Raw genomic sequence first — 18,548 nt, forward strand, 5'->3', positions numbered from 1 at the left:
ATAACTGGACTTCTGAAACACCTTTCTGTTGGCCTGATATCTACATTAGCAATAATGTTTTTTACAACCCTCTGATTCAACAAAGTAAATAAAAGTCTATTTTATCACTGTTAAAAAAAAAGTGATGCAGACATGCAGGAATCTCTGAAAGTTTAAAGTGAGAGTCAAAAGTCCTGTTTGCCAGTCTGTGCCAGCGGTTCACAGATTAAATCTGAGGGGAGAGGTTTGAAATCAGACCTGGCAGGAATGTCCACAAGACTCTCATTACCAATTAATCAGCAAAAAGGTGGAAATGGAGCTGTGGCTTAAGTGTGAGAGTGCTAGCCTTGAGCAAAAAAGCTCAGGGACAGTGCCCTAGTCCTGAGTTGCTGAAGCACAACCACTTGACTGTAGTAAACAGAGTTTGGGGCAAATCCCTTAACTTATAACAGACCAAAATTCTTGGTAATATTCAAATTTTCCTACAGACACATATCCACAACCTTTCATAAATGTTCTTTGTTGAAGGAGGTGTGTAATTGATCTGACAACCTCACTGTAGATCTGTCCTCTCCCCACACCCAGTAGAACAAATGATTCACCAAGTTCAAAACAATGTACAATTCCTTTCCTTTCAGGTAAATTTTAATCAGTTCCTTGATTTTGGCCAAATTTACCTCTCACACATTTTCAGCCAGATCTACAGTAGTGCTACATATATAATAGAAACAATATACATATATATATATATATTTATTACATTTCCCCATGCTTCTTAGATTGTAAGTACAGCCAACCACAGCACTGGTTAACAAGTCCGCACAAGGTTTCATGTTCCGGTTTGGAATGCAGCATCAAACTGACAAGGCCAGGGGTTTGACAACTCTGGGTCTGCGTTAATCGTAATTCTCGGGTCCGGTTGAAGCCCAACCGGAGGGCGGGGCGGGCCGGCTCGGGGCGGGGCCGACGCGGGGCATGCCGGGCAGCCAGGTGGGCTGGAACTCGGGCGGGGCGAGCTGTGGTTGGCGGTGGCCGCCGAGGGGCCGAGTCGCCCGGAAGTTCCGTGGATCCAGCGAGCGCAACCGGTGGTCGCCGGTCTGGAGAAGGTAGGAACCGGGGCCAGCCATGGACAAGCTAAAGAAGGTGCTGAGTGGACAGGACACCGAGGACCGGAGCGGCCTGTCCGAGGTGAGCGCCCCCTGCGCCCCCCGCGGCTCGCGCGCCTAGGCGTCGAGTGCCGCGAGCTCGGGGACCCGGGACGCGGGACGTGAGGACTTGGGGCCTGCAGGTGCCCCAAGTCCAAGATTTCTTATAAAGTAGCTCGGTGCCCTCTTCCATCTGTCGTGGCAGGTTCGGGCAGGTTCCGCCACAGGTGCGGAGCCCAGGCACCATTCTTGGAGCCCTCGATCCCTGGGTCCTTCCCTGCCCAGCCCCTTCCGTGTCCCACCCCCATCCCAGCTGGACGGCCGGGAGTAAAATTGGAGTAACACTTCTGCAGAGCGCACGGCAGGGTAGAGACCGAGCCACCCAACAGTCCCGTAGGTCAGGTGGGGATCTCCCAGGCGGAGATCTCCCAGGCCGGGATCTCCCAGGCGGGTCTCGGTGTGGTGCTGGGCGGGGCCTCGCATCGTCCCAGGCTCACAGCCCACAGAGGCTGGGGCCTGGGTCCTTCCTGGGTTTCAGAGGCCGGTGTGACACGCCCATCCTACCTTGTGCCCTTCCTCTGGTTGTAGAACTCTCCTTCTGGGGCCTGGGATCTAAGACCTAGCAGGTCTGAAGCTCACACGACAATACCTGCCTGCTTGTTTTTATTAGAAACAAGCCTGTTTTATGGAGCCGAAACCTGAGTTTCCCTTCAAATCACTGTGACTCATGTTGTTCTCAGCAGACTGCTTGCATCAACCTTTGTATCAACCCTTGTGGTTGATTTTATTCTGAGTTTTGTTTTGTTGGGTATGGTTACCGCCCATTACACCCCCTCCAAGTAAAACTCAGAATGTAAAACTTATCTTTTGAATCAGCCCCTAAAACACCAGCCCCTAAAACACTGTAGGAATTAAGTGTTAGAGGAATGGAAGTTTCACTTCTTTTGACAATTCTCAGGGTTCTTTTGTGGTTTTTGACTTCATTAATTGGTCAAGGCTCAGGAGTGACTTAATTTTTTTCTCAATTTCTGGCCTCTGCTATGAACTCAGGAATTGAACCTCTGATGGGACCTAAGGTCTGGGACTTGGTTTTAAAAAATATGTATTTTTATTATCTTCAGTTATACAAAGGAATTGTAATGAAGAAAATCAGGTCATGTATACTATGCATCTCCCATTCTTCTCAACCCAACCTCTTCCCTCAGTTTTCTTAATTTTGTAGGATATACATTGAAATTTTTTTTGGGGGGAGTCCGTTCATGGGACCTGAACTCTGGGCCTGGGCGTGCTCTACCACTTGAGCCACAGCACCACTTCCGATTTTTTTCTTTTTGCTTATGTGGTGCTGAGGAATCGAACCAGGGCCTCATGCATGCAAGGCAAGCGCTCTACCGCTGAGCCACCTTCCCGGCCTACATTGAATTTTATCACTGCATTGAGACTTAGTTTTTCACACTGATTGTCATCTAAAGCTCTGTACCTTGTAGACCACCAACAACTGTTGGAGCAGTTGGGGTTTAAGAGAGCCACACTCTTCTAGAAGATTCTTGACAGATTATGCAGATGTTATACATTTAGAAAATTATGAAGCAGAGGGTAGACCCTCAAGACTGAATGATTAAATACCATTGAAGACTTATTACATCATTAAAACATTAAAAAAAAAAGCTGTTTGGTCCCAAATAGTGAATTCCCTGTGTTGGGTAAAATTAAGGACCTTGTTCTCTTGTGTGCTCAGGCACATATAACATTTATTTTGAAAAGAATAGGATCTTCTCTCCTGTTATTAAATACTGCTATCAGTTTCCTCTTTTAGAGTGAGATTTCTGTTTATGTGCATTGTTGTGGCAAACATTTTATAGTCATTTTATTAGGTTTTGTTTTGGTTTAGCTTTCACTTATTTAGGAAGGGCTTCCTTTGAAATACTGGTGATAATGAGACCATATTTTCATTTTCCATGGTTTTGAGGCTGGCAAAGCAGGATTCTATGGTAAAATTCCAACTTTATGTGGTAAGCTGGATGAGGTGGCCTTAAAAAAATATCTCTTCAAACTCAATGACATAATCATTAAACAGTTATTAAGAGATATTTAATTTTTTGAAATTATTGTTTCAATACCAACCACAAAAGTATGAACATCTCTATTCCTCCTATTTATTGTAGGTAGCTATAAAGTTTGTCTAATCATCAACAGCCTCATGATGAGTTTTCTAATTGACCTCTTGTGTTTGTAAACACACCTTTCTTGCTGAAAGGATAGACTGTTTCCTGTGTGGAAGTCTCTGGACGAGGAAGTTTGAATGGTATCTGATCAGAGGGCACAGGAATGAGCAGCATGCCTGTCTGGCTGTCTTCTGGTATCCCTAATAATCCTTAGCTTTACTTCTTGGCAGGAGCCCTCTTTCCCTCCACATCCTGGAGTCAAAGGGGCCTTTGTGCATGACTGTAAGGCAGACAGCTTTGAACACATTGCCTACCAATTCTATCCAGGGTCTGTTTTAGCTAGTTTTGAATTTTTTAAAAAAAACTTTGTACTGGTCTAACTTTAAGTAACTAGGATTTAGAGAGATATTTTACGTCAGCTGACTTCCTTTTCAAAAATTGGCAAAAAGGAAGGTTTTGCTTTCATTGAGTACAGTTGGAAGAAGTGGAAAGTAGTTTCTGCTTTCTCTGAGCAAGTGTAAAAGAACTGGTAGCCATACAGATAGTGGAAAAACACAGTGGTGAAATTATTTAGTTGCCTACATCCTCCTCATTTTGGCCAAAAAGGCAAACAGATGGTTTCAGCTTGTAGAACCAAAGTATCATGTTCTTTTCTTAAGATAGAAACCAGAAATAGTTTTGGTGGAATAGTTTCTTCTTGTCCATGATTTTTTTTTTTAAGCAGGGTTGAAACTCACTGTCCCTGTTGAGATGAGTTAGCACTGTGTCAAGTACAATTCAGATTTGACACTTAACCTTATGGTTTATCTTCCTAAAAATAAACAGCCAAAAAGGTCTTTGTAAATGTTCCTGTTGATGCCAAGTGGAGTGCAGTTTAGGACAAATCTAGTCCAGGCCTGCTGACCACTCCTTTCTCCCTCCATGGGGCTTTGTTCCCCTTTTTACCCTGGCAAGGAAATTCTTTGGTTCTTGCAGGAGTAGGAAGAATAGTAGCTTTGCATTCTTTTCTGCCCTTGGTGGAAATTACATGGGTTAGTTAGAAGTGGTCCAACTTCAATGTCTGTGGCTCAGGAAAGCAGGGAAACAACATCGCCTGGATCATTTTGGAACCAGAGAGACAGACTCTTCAGAGGCCAGATGGCTCAACTGTCACATTATAACATGCTCCCTGGTGCATGCCTTCCCTCTCCCCCACTTACCTTTATTTTTGTGGTGCTGATGATGGAATGCAGGACCTTGCATGTGCTAGGCAAGCAGACTACCACTGAGCTACTACATTCCCAGTCCATCTCATTCTAATCGTTCCTCCTGTGCAGGCTTCATCTATGTCACAGGTTTCTGTATCTGTTCTGTTGGAGTACTGTAAGCCTAACTTCTGTGTCGTAAATGTGACTATATGGGAGTGTGAAGAGAACCTATGATGACCTAAATACCTTCCTACTGAGTAGAGATTAAATCCTTGTGCTGCAGTACCTGCAATGCCTGGGGAACTTTTGGTCCTTCAAGTTTCTGGTTTGACAGCTTGAAAACAGGTGACCCTTGCAGCTCTGCACAGTACCTTCCTCCATGAGAAGGGTGGAGATGTGGTAGTTGACTTAAGACCACTTTGTCTGGGAGGAGACTGTGCTGCCTGTATAAGAGTGTCTCTGTGTAAACAAATACTGGGTCTGGCTGCCCCACTTGGCTTTGTTCCTCAGTGGTAGCTGCCTTTGACAAACTAGGGCCAGTTGAGCACTCTTGGATCAAGTAGATAGCCTAGGCAGGGCCTGCTTCAGAGACCTGATTGCATTTTTTGACATGGAAAAAGAAACTGTCATGGGCTTTTGTAAGTTCAGTAGAGTTTTTCTGGAAATATCAGCTTCCCCTGAACTTTGTTACAAGGAAGCATTAATTGTGTCAGAGAACCTGGAAGAACAGAGCAGTATTTAATTAACGAGGAACTGTCTGACCCTTGTGTGACTTGGCTGATAAAAAAAATCTGCCTGAGAGCAAGTAGCAGGGACAAATCCTGGTAAGGACAACAGCTTTCTCCTTCTAGAGTCCCAGAAATGCCACAGAGCTACATCTGGGCTGGATGACCAGTACCCAGATGCCGGAGTGCAGGGTCCTTGTCTTTTTTCCTGTGATTCAGACTCTGCCTCGTTGGAGCTCTGCTTTTCCAGTTTCCTCATTCTGCCTGGATTGTGTAAAAGCTTTGGGTTGATTTGCTGCCTGTTTCCTTGATTGTACTGGAGGCAGGAAGTCTCCACCTCTGGAGATGCTCAGCATCTTATATCACCTTTGGAGAGGAGATTCAAGTTAGAGCTTAACAGATCTTGAGGTTTGCTTACTGTGATGACTTCCTGTAGCTATCAGCATGTAGGACCCTGTTCTCTGCTTTCCCCAATCTAGATTGACAACACTTTTCTGAATGTAAATGTGTGATTTCTTTGTTTGGGTTATATGTGCATATGCATATATGTAATCACCGTTTTTTGAAATTTCAGGTTGTTGAGGCATCTTCATTAAGCTGGGGGACCAGAATAAAGGGCTTCATTGCGTGTTTTGCTGTAGGAATTCTCTTCTCCCTGCTGGTAAGATCCTTTCCTTTTTCTGTCTTTTCTTCCTACTTTTCTTTGAAATCTCCTCTCCCTTCTGCTCACCTCTTTTCCCCTTTTGCCTTTCCCTGAAATGGTATGGGTAAGAAGAAAGGGAGATGGGGAGGTAGGGAGAATGGCAGGCTCCTCAAGCCTCCTTCTATGAACTCCTGGTTGGTGATTAGTGGGAAGGGTTGTTGTGCTCATGTGCAAATGTGCTGTGTTTTCACTTCCAGGGTACCCTTCTGCTGTGGGTGCCCAGGAAAGGGCTCCTCCTCTTCGCAGTGTTTTATACCTTCGGTAACATCGCATCAATTGGGAGGTAACCTTTTTTTTTTTGGTTGATTGTGGGCGCTGTCCCTCATGGGTGCTGTCCTCAGCTCTTCAGCTCAAGGCTAGTGCTCTACCACTTGAGCCATAGTGCCACTCCCAGTTTCTGGTGGTTTATTGGAGATAAAAGAGTCTTATGGACTTTCCTGCCTGGGCTGGCTTTGAACTGAGATCCTCAGATCTCAGCCTCCTGAGTAGCTAGGATTATAGGTGTGAGCCTGGCTGGTCATTGACTAGGTAAGCGTAGGTCATATAGTACTGGGCTCTGAATTAGGACTTCAAAGACAATAAGTACAATTTGATCTCTGTTCCATTGGAGCTCAGTGACCAGCCAGGCAGGCAGACATAAACTGATGACACAATAGGATGTGGAAAGCAAAGCTGGGGAATTAGAGGGGTTCCTAGAGAAGGGAATATTTGAACCCCCATAACGTTTCACCTGAACTATTGCAGTATTTCTCTGCTGGGTGTCTTGGCCTCCTTTGTTGTCCCTCTCCAAGCCAGTTTCCACTGAGGTCATAAGCCATTTATATATAGCCCCTCAAGTGGCTCCCAGTCTCCTCTACTGATGGAATCCAAACTCCTCACATGTGTACCAGCAGAGACCTTTGAGATTTGGTTTCTCTCAGCTCCTACTCAGCTAGGCTCTGCTTCTCAAATGTCTCCAAGCATCTTTATATTACTTGATCTCTTTTCTCTGCCTGTAGTACTGTTTCCTCTTTCTTCACCTAGTTTGGTGGATAATACATCTCAAAGCCACCTCTAATTTGACACATTCCTGGATTGCCTCCTCTTCTTTTTCCCATATATACTGATATGACAGCACAGGGATCACACCAATTTACTACAGTCTTCTGACAAGGGCTGTGCTTGTGTCTTACTTGCCCCCACCAATGTGTTTGGCTGGAGGAGTAAAACAGATGTTGAATGCATGACACTGGTCACCTTCTTTAAGCTGAACTTATTCATGTGTGTGCCAGTGATGCTAGCCCTTAGAAATGTCTAAGGGTGCTGCTAAAGCTTTATAAAATAGTCACTTTGGGGAGGTTTTGTTTTGGGAAGACTGTCAGTGTGTGGCTTAGTCTAAAAGAGCCCTTTAGCTAATCTTTATGGGGTAGACTCTTCAGAACACTGTGGAGGGAAATGAAAGTATAAATCATTTTCTGAGTATTATCAGGAAATTGTGGCTTTACCTATTGTCACTATATATAATCTCTTTACATACACATATAATCTCTTTACATACACATATAAAGAGATTTATAAAGAGATTTATGTGTGTATGTAAAGAGATTATATGAAAGTGTGTGTGTGTGTGTGTGTGTGTGTGTGTGTGTGTGTGTGTTTGTGTTTGTATTCTTATGTGTATATACACACAGCCATCCCTGGTGATGGTTACTGGGGTTTGAACTCAGAGCTCCATACTTGCTAGGCAGGTCTACCACTTGAACCATACCTCCAATTTGTTTTATTTTTATTTTTATTATTTTATATTATATTTTGGCCAGTCCTGGGGCTTAAACTCAGAGCCTAGGCATTGTCCCTGAGCTCTTTTACTACTTGTACCACAGTACCACTTCTGGCTTTTTCTGTTTTATGTGGTACTGAGGAGTCAAACCCAGGGCTTCATGCATGCTAGGCAAGCACTGTACCACTAAGCCACATTCCCAGCTCCCTGTTTTATTTTTATATATGCTATATTTAATTTTTAGAACTGGTCTTGGCTATTGCTTCTTCATTACCTATTGGTTACAGGGATCTACACAGACACTTGAGTTGAGAAAGTAGCCTTGAATTCAGGTTATAGCTTCTTGGCACTTCAAAGGGAGGCTGACTTATTTATATTTTCTTTTGTTTTTAGTGAGTTCTGAATAGCTAATGTCATCTTACAGTTGGCTTGTATTAAATAAATACTAGCTGTGAGGAGTTAATAATGTATTGATACCATGTGGGCATGTCCTTGGGACTTAGGCCACATTACCTGGCCCTGGGCCCTGGCCCTTGACTGTTAGGCATAAGGGTCTGCTGCACTTCAGATCCCTCTACTCCCCAGACAGTTTCATTCAGTCCTACAGAAAGTATGCTAGGGGTGTTTTTCAGGATAGAGTTGGGGTAGATGCTGGCTGTTTGGGCTACCAGCTATGTGATCTTGAATACTTAAATGAGTCTTTCTACGCTTTATTTTCCGTCTCTTAAATACATGTAATATTGGTTTCAGAGGTGGTGAGGGGAATAATGTATGTAATATCTGCCAGTTAGTAGACATTCAACAACTAATGTGATCATCATTAAAATTAGTCCCTGGAGGTATGTAAGAAAATGAAATATTAAATTTTTTTAACACAACCTAAGCCTTTAAGGTATGGTATGGTATTTCTTTTTTTAAAAAATACATGGTTGGTTATTTTATGGGTTGATAGTCAAGCCTTTCTCAGAAGGGTCATCAAGCTTAATGGTATGAGTGTGGTGTAGTGCCAGACACACGGCTTTTTAGCCTAGCTCTGTTGTTTACTGGCTAGATGCATAATCCTCTAGGCTTCATTTTTCCTCCTGTCCAAGGTAAGCATGATAATTGTTGCTATCCCATAGGTCCTTGAGAGCAATGCACAGAATATATAAGCACAGTTCTTGACACATAGTAAGAGCTGTTAAAATGTTTGTAGCTTTTCCTATATTTTTGCCACAGGAAATCTTGGGGAGTTGGCTTGGTGTGCCACATATGATTCTGTTCTGAATGGTTTGTGTGTTTTATCTCTTAGTACCATCTTCCTCATGGGACCTTTGAAACAACTGAAGCGCATGTTTGAGCCTACACGTCTCATTGCAACTATTCTGGTGCTGGTATGTTCTGGTTTTTAGCTGAGCTTCTCACCAGCGAATTTCTTTCCTTCCCTGAAGTTGAACCTGGGGCCTTGCACATGCTTGACAAGCATTGTACCACTGAGCTATGTTCTCAGTCCTTCTTATTTTGAGATAGAGTCATGCTATGTATCAGGCCAGTCTTGACCTTGAAATCTTCCTGCCTTAGCCTCCTGAATGTCAGGATTATAGGCATGTTTCATCCTGACCATTTGGGAGTTTTTATTTCCATTGATCCAGAATGCCTCTCTTTGTCTCATATGGACACATGGCCATCAAAATCATCCCAAGCTAGTGGCTTATGCCTGTTATCCTAGCTACTCATGAGGCTGAGATCTGAGGATCACAGTTCAAAGCCACCAGGGGCAGGAAAATAGGTGAGACTTATCTCCAATTAACCAGCAGAAATCTGGAAGTGGAGTCGTGGCTCAAGTGGTAGGCCACTAGCCTTGAGTAATAAAGCTCAAGGATAGTGCCCACATCCCGAATTCAAGCCTTAGGACCAACACACACAAATTTTTTTAGACTCCTTTCTTTTGACTCCTGATCTCATATCCTATTACAACAGGGAGGACTAGATAAGCATACTTCTCCCATCCAAGTACTAACCAGGCCTGACCCTGCTTAGCTTCTGAGATCAGACGAGATCAGGCGCGTTCAGAGTGGTATGGCCGTAGACTAGATAAGCATACTTCCCTTATTAGTTTCACTTATATACATCTCAGTTGCTTAAATAGGTAAGTTCTCTAAGGCATGAACATATTTGCTTATTTATTTTGTGTTCTACAGAGCAGGTACAGTGCTAGACACAGAAAATGTTTAAGGACTTACTGATTAATATAGGTACTGTTTTGGAGAAAGGCAGGAACTGCTACTGCTTGTAGGTAGATGACCTGGATCAGTCTCTTGTGGAAAAAGCTTTCTAAGAAAGGAGTTAGGAAAAGGCTCAGATGACATGTAGACAGATAACTGGCTTGCTGACTGTGAAATTGTTATGTTATATTGACCTTTGTCCTCACATACTCTTCTATTACAGACACTGGTGTTTTGCCAGAGTTAAACTACACAAGTTTGTGGGAAGCTCTGTGTGTTTGATTGAAAAGATGGATGGGTGAATGGCTGGGTCAGAAGAATGCTTGTAAATAGAGAAGCATCTTTGCTTTTTTAATCTTGTTGGCTGATCTGATTTCTTGGAGATTTTAGCACTTCTGCCATTAAGATGGATTAACTGCTTTGAAACAAAGGATGCAGGGGGTTGTCGTGATAATCATAGAATCTGAACTCTGCAGCCTAACAGAAATTGATGTGAGTTTGTCAAGAGCAATAAGGTTTTCATTATTAGTATATTAATTAAATCTTTCCTCTCTCCTTCTAGGTGTGTTTTGTGCTGACACTGTGTTCTGCCTTTTGGTGGGTAAGTGTAGATTGTTAAATCCTGTAAATTTTTTAGTTCATGCCCATTGTCATGCATTGTCCTGTGACCCTATTATCTTTCTTTCAGTATAACAAGGGACTTGCACTCATCTTCTGCATTTTGCAGTCTTTAGCCTTGACGTGGTAAGTAACCTTTGTAGTAGCCTGTTCTCACTCAAACCTCTAACTCATGCAACAAAGGAGATAAAAACTCAATGTGCTGTAGGTGTGAGGATTAGTAACATACAGAAGTTCTGCCACTGAAGAATTCTCAGTCACTCAAGTGAAATCAGGTTCCTGTACCACAGCTTACAGCCAATAGATGGCATTAGTGGTCTTGAGTGGTCCTACGCAGCTACTGGATGGCTGCTAAAGCATTTTAAGAACAGGTATAATAGGTATAATGAGGTTGTGAGTCAGACATTAACAGAAAAGGAAAGTGGTAAGAAAAACAAGAATTGTTACAGTTATGATAGAGTGAATCATTGAACAGAAGGGCAGAGTGGGAACTTTCTGTGGGAGATGAGGAGCAGACATAATGGTACCAAGGTCAGTGTATACATTGGAGGCCTGTTAGCTTTAGGATTCCAGCTGAAGGGTTTGTCTGACACATAGAGTCTAGTTATTGAGAGTTTTGACTTGTAGAGCCTCTTCATACCATCCTGATCTCACTGGGACTCATCAAGGGCTTGGGATCTTGAAGACCTCTCATAGATATTCACTCCATTGTGGGAATAGAGTGGGTAGTATTTTTCTTTTTCTTTTTTAATGGTAGAAGAACAGAAAATGTATTGCAGCTGAGTCAAAGTTAAACTCTGTTAAGGGTTTATAAAATCTTTGAAAGCAACTGTTGTGGATTATATTTGCAGTTCTTTCAGAATAGAGCTTCTAGGCCATCTGGATATCTGAAATTTGCCTATTTTAGGTGCTTGCTGTTAGCTCACTCAGTGAAACTGAGGCCATTAGGATTAGTGTCACAAGGTTTTGCCCCCTTTGATGGCTACAGCTTTGCATATGGTAAAGTTGTATGAGCACGTGTGCATGCACACTCCTAGACCACGGAGGACAGTGGGCCTGGATAAATAAATTTAGGTACATTGAGAACTCAGGAACACTACTGTGTAATCTCCACAAATCTTTATTTATTTGGCCTTTTGATTTTCATTATAGGTACAGCCTATCCTTCATTCCATTTGCCAGGTAAGACTATTTATTTGGAAATGCAATTTTTAACATTTATAGTTGGTGATATATTTGCATAGGGTCTTTTAGTTGAGAAAGTTTTATTTTTAGAGAGTACCTGTCAAAATTCTTTGAGCTAAATAGGCAAAGCTTATATGACTGTTTTATTATGATTAAGAAGTTAAGGGCACCTGTCCATTGAAGCTAATTATACAACTAAAATGTATTAACATGCATCACTGTCCCTCAGTGACATCATCTGTAATATAGAATAAATATATGCACATTATCTTTCTTAATCTATAGTTTTGAGGTTTTATGTACTTATTTTTTATTATAGAGGTGAGCATCAGTTTAATGTCACTGCTTTTAAAAGATGGAGGAATCTAATTATATGCTTGTTTTCTTATAGTATCCCACGTGGGGAAACCTTGTGACGGGAAAGTGAGCAGAAAGGGGGCTGTGGAGGACTAGAACTTCCTAGTTGTAGTGTGGCTTTGGGCAGCTCTTTTGAGGAGAGTGGAGGTCTGTCTTGCAGTCCAGGCCCTTTCCTCTCAGGAACAGGCCACTGTGGGACATTCACAGAGGGTCTTTGCCACTGACAGGGGCCTTGAGGGGATGATACCTCATTCATCATTTTGCATTTTTCCTTCCTATAGGGATGCTGTGAAGAAGTGCTTTACCGTGTGTCTTGCATAGTACACTGCCAATATGCAAAGCTTTTGGAAGGCCCTGTGGATGGAAACTGATGGACAGTTTTGTAAAGATCCTTTACACCTCTGTCTTACAGACACGTGCCTTTTATCTTACAGCAGTGTGATGCTTGCAATTTGAACATTTGAGGGTTGTCTTTGGAAGTAACTCTCTGTTCCCAAACCCAAATATCTGTAGCATAATATACAACACAGGCTCTGTATGTCATGGAGTTGGAATCTTCTTCATGAACCGTTTCCTCCTTGGATGGTGTCCCATTGGAGTCTCATAAATAAACATTTTGTGAAATAGCAGCACATAAGCCTCGGGAGGTGAGTCCCAGTGACAGCAGGCAACTCCATTACAGATTACAACAGTTAAGGAACAGAAGTTTGGAGTCATCAGGAACTTTCAGACTTGTCCCGTACTATGGAGACCATCACTGCTGCGTGGAAATACTTCTACCTTAGGGTCTGAAAACAGATGATTCTTCCTTATCTAAGCCTGTGCTGTGCCTGGCAGTGGACTGAAGTAAAAATAAGCACCTTTCAGTAATGGGTTGTTTCTTAATCTAGATGTACATCCTCCTGCTGTTCTGAATTATGTCTGACTATAGAATGTCTTTTTAGCATTCGATTCAGATTCTTTCTCTCCTAGGTACCACCTCACCCTGCCCATATCTTACTTATGACCTGACTCTAGATGGAGAGAGAACAGAGCAGTTGTGGAAAACATGCCATTTCCTTTTGGATAGGAGCCCATAGGAGGTGAAAAATCTTGCTATTCCTTGATGTTTTTTTGTTTTTTGTTTTTGGTTTGTGTGTGAGTTGTGGGGCTTGAACTCTGGGCCTGGGCACTGTCTCTCAGCATTTCAGCTCAAGACAAGTCCTCTACCACTTGAACCACTTCTGGTTTTCTGGGGGTTAATTGGAGATAAGAGTCTGTAGGCTTTCCTTCCCAGGCTAGCTTTGAACTGCAATCCTCAGATCTCAGCCTCCTGAATAGCTAGACGTGAGCCATGGGCGCCCAGCTTTGATGTATTTTTTTCTTCATTATTTATGTGTTTGTTTTGATTTTATCTTCTGTCCTCGCCTGGAGTGGGGCCAGGGAAGATTGGGTGGGGAGACGGATCCTGGCTGTGGGACCATCAGGTAGGAGGCACGCCTGCCGAGATGTCTTTAAGCTCCAGCCTTTGTACTCAGCTTGTGCTGTGGGCCCTGAGGGGACATAAGACTATACAGTGTCAGGTCCAATCACATGCACAGTGATTTTGTGTTTGTGACCTTGCTGGTTCTCCTAAGAGCTTTGTGGCCAAGCAGAGAATGTCACCCCATTGTGCAACCAAGGGAATTGAGGCTCAGATCCCTTTCTGCATTTACCCAAAGCTATAATAGGGCAGAGGTTGAATACTAATGTATAACATTATCACCTGTTGTCTCATTGACTGTTCACAGTGACTGCCAGACAGAGGTATTGCCATCATTAGAGAAAGAAAGGGGCTTGTACCATTTCCCACCTTGGAACATCAAGGAAGGGCTTCTTGGCATAAAGGCTTTTGCTTCACCTACCCTAACTTCCATAGCCTGTGACTGATTTGCTCAGGCAGCTTTCAGTTTGGACAAAGCAGCTTTTTCCAGGATTTTCAAAACTCCAGATTTTTTTTAACTTCTATTGCCTTGCCCTTTGGTTGTTGTCTTGTTTTTGCTTAGGTGGTGGAAAGAAGAAATTCACTTCAAATGTGCTTAAATCTAACAAGTGAGAATGGAGAATTAGGGCTGCAGACTGGCTGTTAGTGGTCTGTTTCCTGCTCCCTAGCCTCCCCCACTTCTGCCATTCACTACCTAGTAGAGATCACTGGGAAGGTAGGGAACCTTTAGATGTCTCTTACAGATGGGGGTGTGATGTGCTTCCACTCTAGTGGAGCCACTGGCTGGAGCACTTCCTCTCTTGGACTGCAGTTCTGTCAGTGATTAGTTGTTGGGAGGAGAATTCCCCTGCAGACCAGGAGTGGTAATTTGTAGTTTCCTTGACCCTCTTCCCCTTGTCCAAGCTTAGACTTGTTGGGTGGCCAGCAGAGTGGGTGCTAGCTCACTGACTTTTGTCTTACTATCCAGAAGCCTTGCTGTTTTATAGAATGAGTTCTGGGGGATTTTGTAGTTCTCCTCATATTTGGTGTGGCTGCTGTACAGTTCCCAGCTCCAGGTGCCTTGTCTCTGGGAAAGCTGAAATACCATCCCTCATTTGTTTTCCCCTGGCAATGATCTCATGTTGGAGGACATATCCTTTCCCTAGTATGGTGATTCTGTGGATTAGCTGTTCTAACATTAGACTTAGAAGTGTACAAAATCATTTCCATAGATTCATCTAAAGTTGGGGAGTGCCACCTGCCTTTCACTATGCAGAGAGAGCATGTATGATAAAGTCATTAAATGCATTTTAAATAAAATTATTTTGATACTTACATTAGAACAGATAGTGAACAAAGTGTGGAGGATATGGCTGGTTGGGATTCTGATTTTGCAGGCTTGTGACACGTGACATATGGGATGAGACTTGGAGATGAGTTGGGAAATGAAAATGCACCCTGTAGCAGAGGATTCCTTTTGCTATGGAATAGTTCACAGCAGACCTTACCTTGTCTTTTCTCATATAACTTCTGACCAAATCAATTGCAGAATTATAAATAAAATTCACCACCTTGTCTAAAAACTTCATTTTTTAGGGTGGAAACAATGTTTGAAGCTATAGGAAGCATTTTGCTAAAAATTTTGACATTGTTTTAGAAGGTAAGCATCCAAGATTTTTTGAGTAAGTTTAATATATGCAGTAGTTTATAGATAGCATTTTAAAAGAACTGAATGGACTTTCAGCCACAATTAAATGCAGAATTATATCTATATAACTATTTTAAAGTTAGCAAAAAACATCTCCCAAATAAACTTAGAAGCCTAAATTGTTTAGAAATGTCTATTTAAAAAATTGGTTAGGAGGTGACCCTAAAGTACCTTCTAACTCCTAATTGTATGAAGTTCTGAGACCCTGGGTAATTCTAATCTAGTGAGAGGTTGTTTAAAAGGGTTTATTTGATACCAGCTGACTCAAGATTGGGCATCTGGTTCTACTTTGATTAGTTCACTTTGGTTAGTTCCACTTTGGTTATTCCCAGATGCAGGACACTACTCTCAAATGTTGGAAGCTGAGGCTCTGATGTCAGATTATCAGTTTCTGTTGCAGGAAGGCAAATGGTGAGTAGTAGAACTTCTGTTAATGTAAACTGCAAAGGTAAAAATCAGATCTTTTCTAACAGGAGCTGCTAATTAACACTAGATTTAGAGTGTACAAAATAATTTTCATAGTCTGGTAGGAGGTCAGGAAAAAGTAAGTTTTAACAGGCAGGAGAAACTTTGCTATTTTAAAATGAAAAGCCAGAGCCAGGTGCAGCAGTGCATGCTCGTATCCCAGCACTTGGGAGGCAGAGGCAAAGAGGATTACAAGTTTGGAGGTCAGCTTTGGTCATATAGTGAGATACCTGTCTCGGAATGAATAAAGAAATAAATGAAATAAATGAAAAGTTCACAGCATCATAATAAACAATAATGTAGGTATTCAAAACATTTAATTTACTACATTTAATAAACAGCCTCAAACCAGGACAGCAAGACTGCTATTAGTGAGCTAGTTACCCAGGTATAATAGCTCCTGAGGCTTCCTTAAAGAATAAATGAGAGCTGGGAATGTGGTTCAGTGGTAGAGTACTTATCTAGCATGCTTGAAGCCCTGGGTTTGATTCCTCAGTATTGCATAAACAGAAAAGGCCAGAAGTGGCGCTGTGGCTCAGCCTTGAGCAAAAGAGACTCAGAGACAGTGCCCAGACCTCAAGTTCAAGCCCCAGGACTGGCAAAAAAATTAATTAATTAAAATAAAGAATAAATGAGATATTTGACTCTGCCTGTAACACATTCATACTGCAGCACAAATGAGTCTGTTCTAAGTACAAATGGACTGTGTGTTTGTTGTAATTAATCCCTAAAGGATGGCTATAGTGGCTATATGTTGAATCTTGTCCTCTTTGTGTTACGAAAAGTTTTCGTTTTGCCTTTTTTGATGAGTTTGCTTGACTTAGGAGTCTTGAATAAGAAAAGGAAAAGATAACTTTCTGAACTCAGCTCTTTTATTATTTTTGTGAATTTGGATTGTGAAGTTGAGGTGAGAATGTTGGGAACCCTATGGTGAGAGCAGAGGTGTGACTCAAGAGCAAATCACTTGCTTAACATTCAACTCCCAGCATTATAATAAAAAAGAAAAAAGCTTGTGATTTGGGTATTGTAGAATAATGTGCCTATTCTAATACAATGAGCTTTCAACACACTTTGATAGAGCATGAGTCGATTTTTATAATTGTAAACATACAAATAATTTTAATGCTACTGATTGCCTAACTGCATTTTTATATCCAGAAATATATTCTTAGGTACTGTATTTCCTACTTGAGAATCTGTTTCATATGATAAACTCTGTTTTCTTTTTACTGATTTCATAAAGAACATTGCTAGACACAAATCTGTCTCTTCCCTTCTTCCTGTCACAATTTTTGTGCCTTTTTTCCCATTCTCCAATAAATAATAGAATTATGATCTTTAATACATTTAGTGTGTTGTGTCTGAGTCACTGAGTCAACTTTAAGTAGAAAAAGGGTAATGTCTTTTTAAAAAAATTGTGTTTTTTTGTTGTTTGTTAAGTAGTTTTACAAGGTGATTACAATTTCATAAGTCAGGTTATGAGTACAATGCATTTTGAACAGTGTCACCCCTCCCATCCTCTCTCATTTTCCCTATCCCATCTCCACCCTAAAGTGTTTCAGTTTTTACATGATATACATCAAATACAGTGAGTGCATTAACTCACCCTTACTCCTTTCAGGGCTATGTCTTTAAATTCTTGCTAAACTTTTTATTGTGAAAATACTGTACAGAGAGGTTACAGTTACATGAGTAAGGTAATGACTACATTTCTTTTTTAAATTTTTTATTGTGAAAATACTGTACAGAGGGGTTACAATTACATGGGCAAGATAATGAGTACATTTCTTATCAAGCATTGTAGCCTCTTCCTTTGTTTCCCCTTCCCATTCCATCCTCTCCCCGGCCCCCCTACCCTACCCTTCTTCCCCCACCAAAGTTGTAAAGTTCGTTTGGGACATAACGACTTGTACATCTCATTGTTGCAATGGGTCCACCTGTATCCCTATTTAAATGATTTGTTTTTTTCCCTTCCCCTCCACAAATTATAACATCATCAAATACAGTAAAAGCAGGGAGGGACATACAAAGCAACAAAGAAATAATCTTATAAATGTGTTAGAAACAATCCCATGAAAGAAAAAAACATTTGAATACGTATCTTAGGGTTCATTTCCCTAACAACAACTTAGCTGACCTTTTCTGCTTGACACAGACATATCCTAGCTATTGCAAATAAGGGAAACCAGGGGACCTATGTTTCTTGGGTCTGGCTTACTTCACTTAATATTCTTTTTTACAAGTCTTTCCATTTCCTAACAAATGGGACAATGTCATTCTTTCTGATGGAGGCATAGAATTCCATTGTGTATATAGACCATATTTTCTTGATCCATTCATCTACTGAGGGGCATCTGGGTTGGTTCCATATCTTAGCTATGGTAAATAATGCTGCAATAAACATAGTTGTGCTGGTAGCTGTAGTGTGGTCTTGTTTGTAAACATTTGGGTAAATGCCCCAAAGTGGGATTGCTGGGTCATAGGGGAGCTTTATGTGGAGTCTTTTGAGGAACCTCCATACTACTTTCCAAAGTGGTTGAACAAGTTTACACTCCCACCAACAATGCAGTAAGGTTCCCTTCTGTCCACATCCCTTCCAGCATCTGTTGTTATTAGAGTTCTTGATTATAGCCACTCTAACTGGAGTGAGGTGATATCTCAATGTTGTTTTGATTTGCATTTCTTTTTTGGCTAGAGAGGTTGAGCAGTTCTTCATGAGTCTGTTGGCCATCTTTCCTCTTCAGAGAAGTTTCTCTTTAAGTCTTTAGCCCACTTATTTATTGGGCAATTGTTTCTTTGAGGATTTGTTGTTGGGGAATTTAATGTTTTGAGTTCCAGGTATATTTTAGATATGAGACCCTTGTCTGTTGTATGGCTAGTGAAGATCTCCCAATCTGTGGGCTTTCT

The 18,548-nt window shown here is 41.7% G+C and overlaps 1 protein-coding gene across 1 annotated transcript; it reads left to right on the plus strand.

Moving 5' to 3' along the window:
* Positions 1 to 1,039: 1,039 nt before the first annotated feature.
* Sft2d2 (SFT2 domain containing 2) lies at positions 1,040 to 12,893 on the plus strand. The gene is made up of 8 exons (XM_013021759.1): positions 1,040 to 1,167; positions 5,776 to 5,862; positions 6,102 to 6,187; positions 8,955 to 9,036; positions 10,430 to 10,468; positions 10,556 to 10,611; positions 11,638 to 11,667; positions 12,309 to 12,893. Exons 1-8 carry the CDS (start codon positions 1,105 to 1,107, stop codon positions 12,346 to 12,348), a joined length of 483 nt encoding a protein of 160 aa, XP_012877213.1. The 5' UTR covers positions 1,040 to 1,104; the 3' UTR covers positions 12,349 to 12,893.
* Positions 12,894 to 18,548: the final 5,655 nt, after the last annotated feature.

The sequence above is a fragment of the Dipodomys ordii genome, unplaced genomic scaffold, assembly GCF_000151885.1.
Source record: "Dipodomys ordii isolate 6190 unplaced genomic scaffold, Dord_2.0 Scaffold57, whole genome shotgun sequence".
In the NCBI taxonomy this organism is placed as follows: Eukaryota; Metazoa; Chordata; class Mammalia; order Rodentia; family Heteromyidae; genus Dipodomys; species Dipodomys ordii.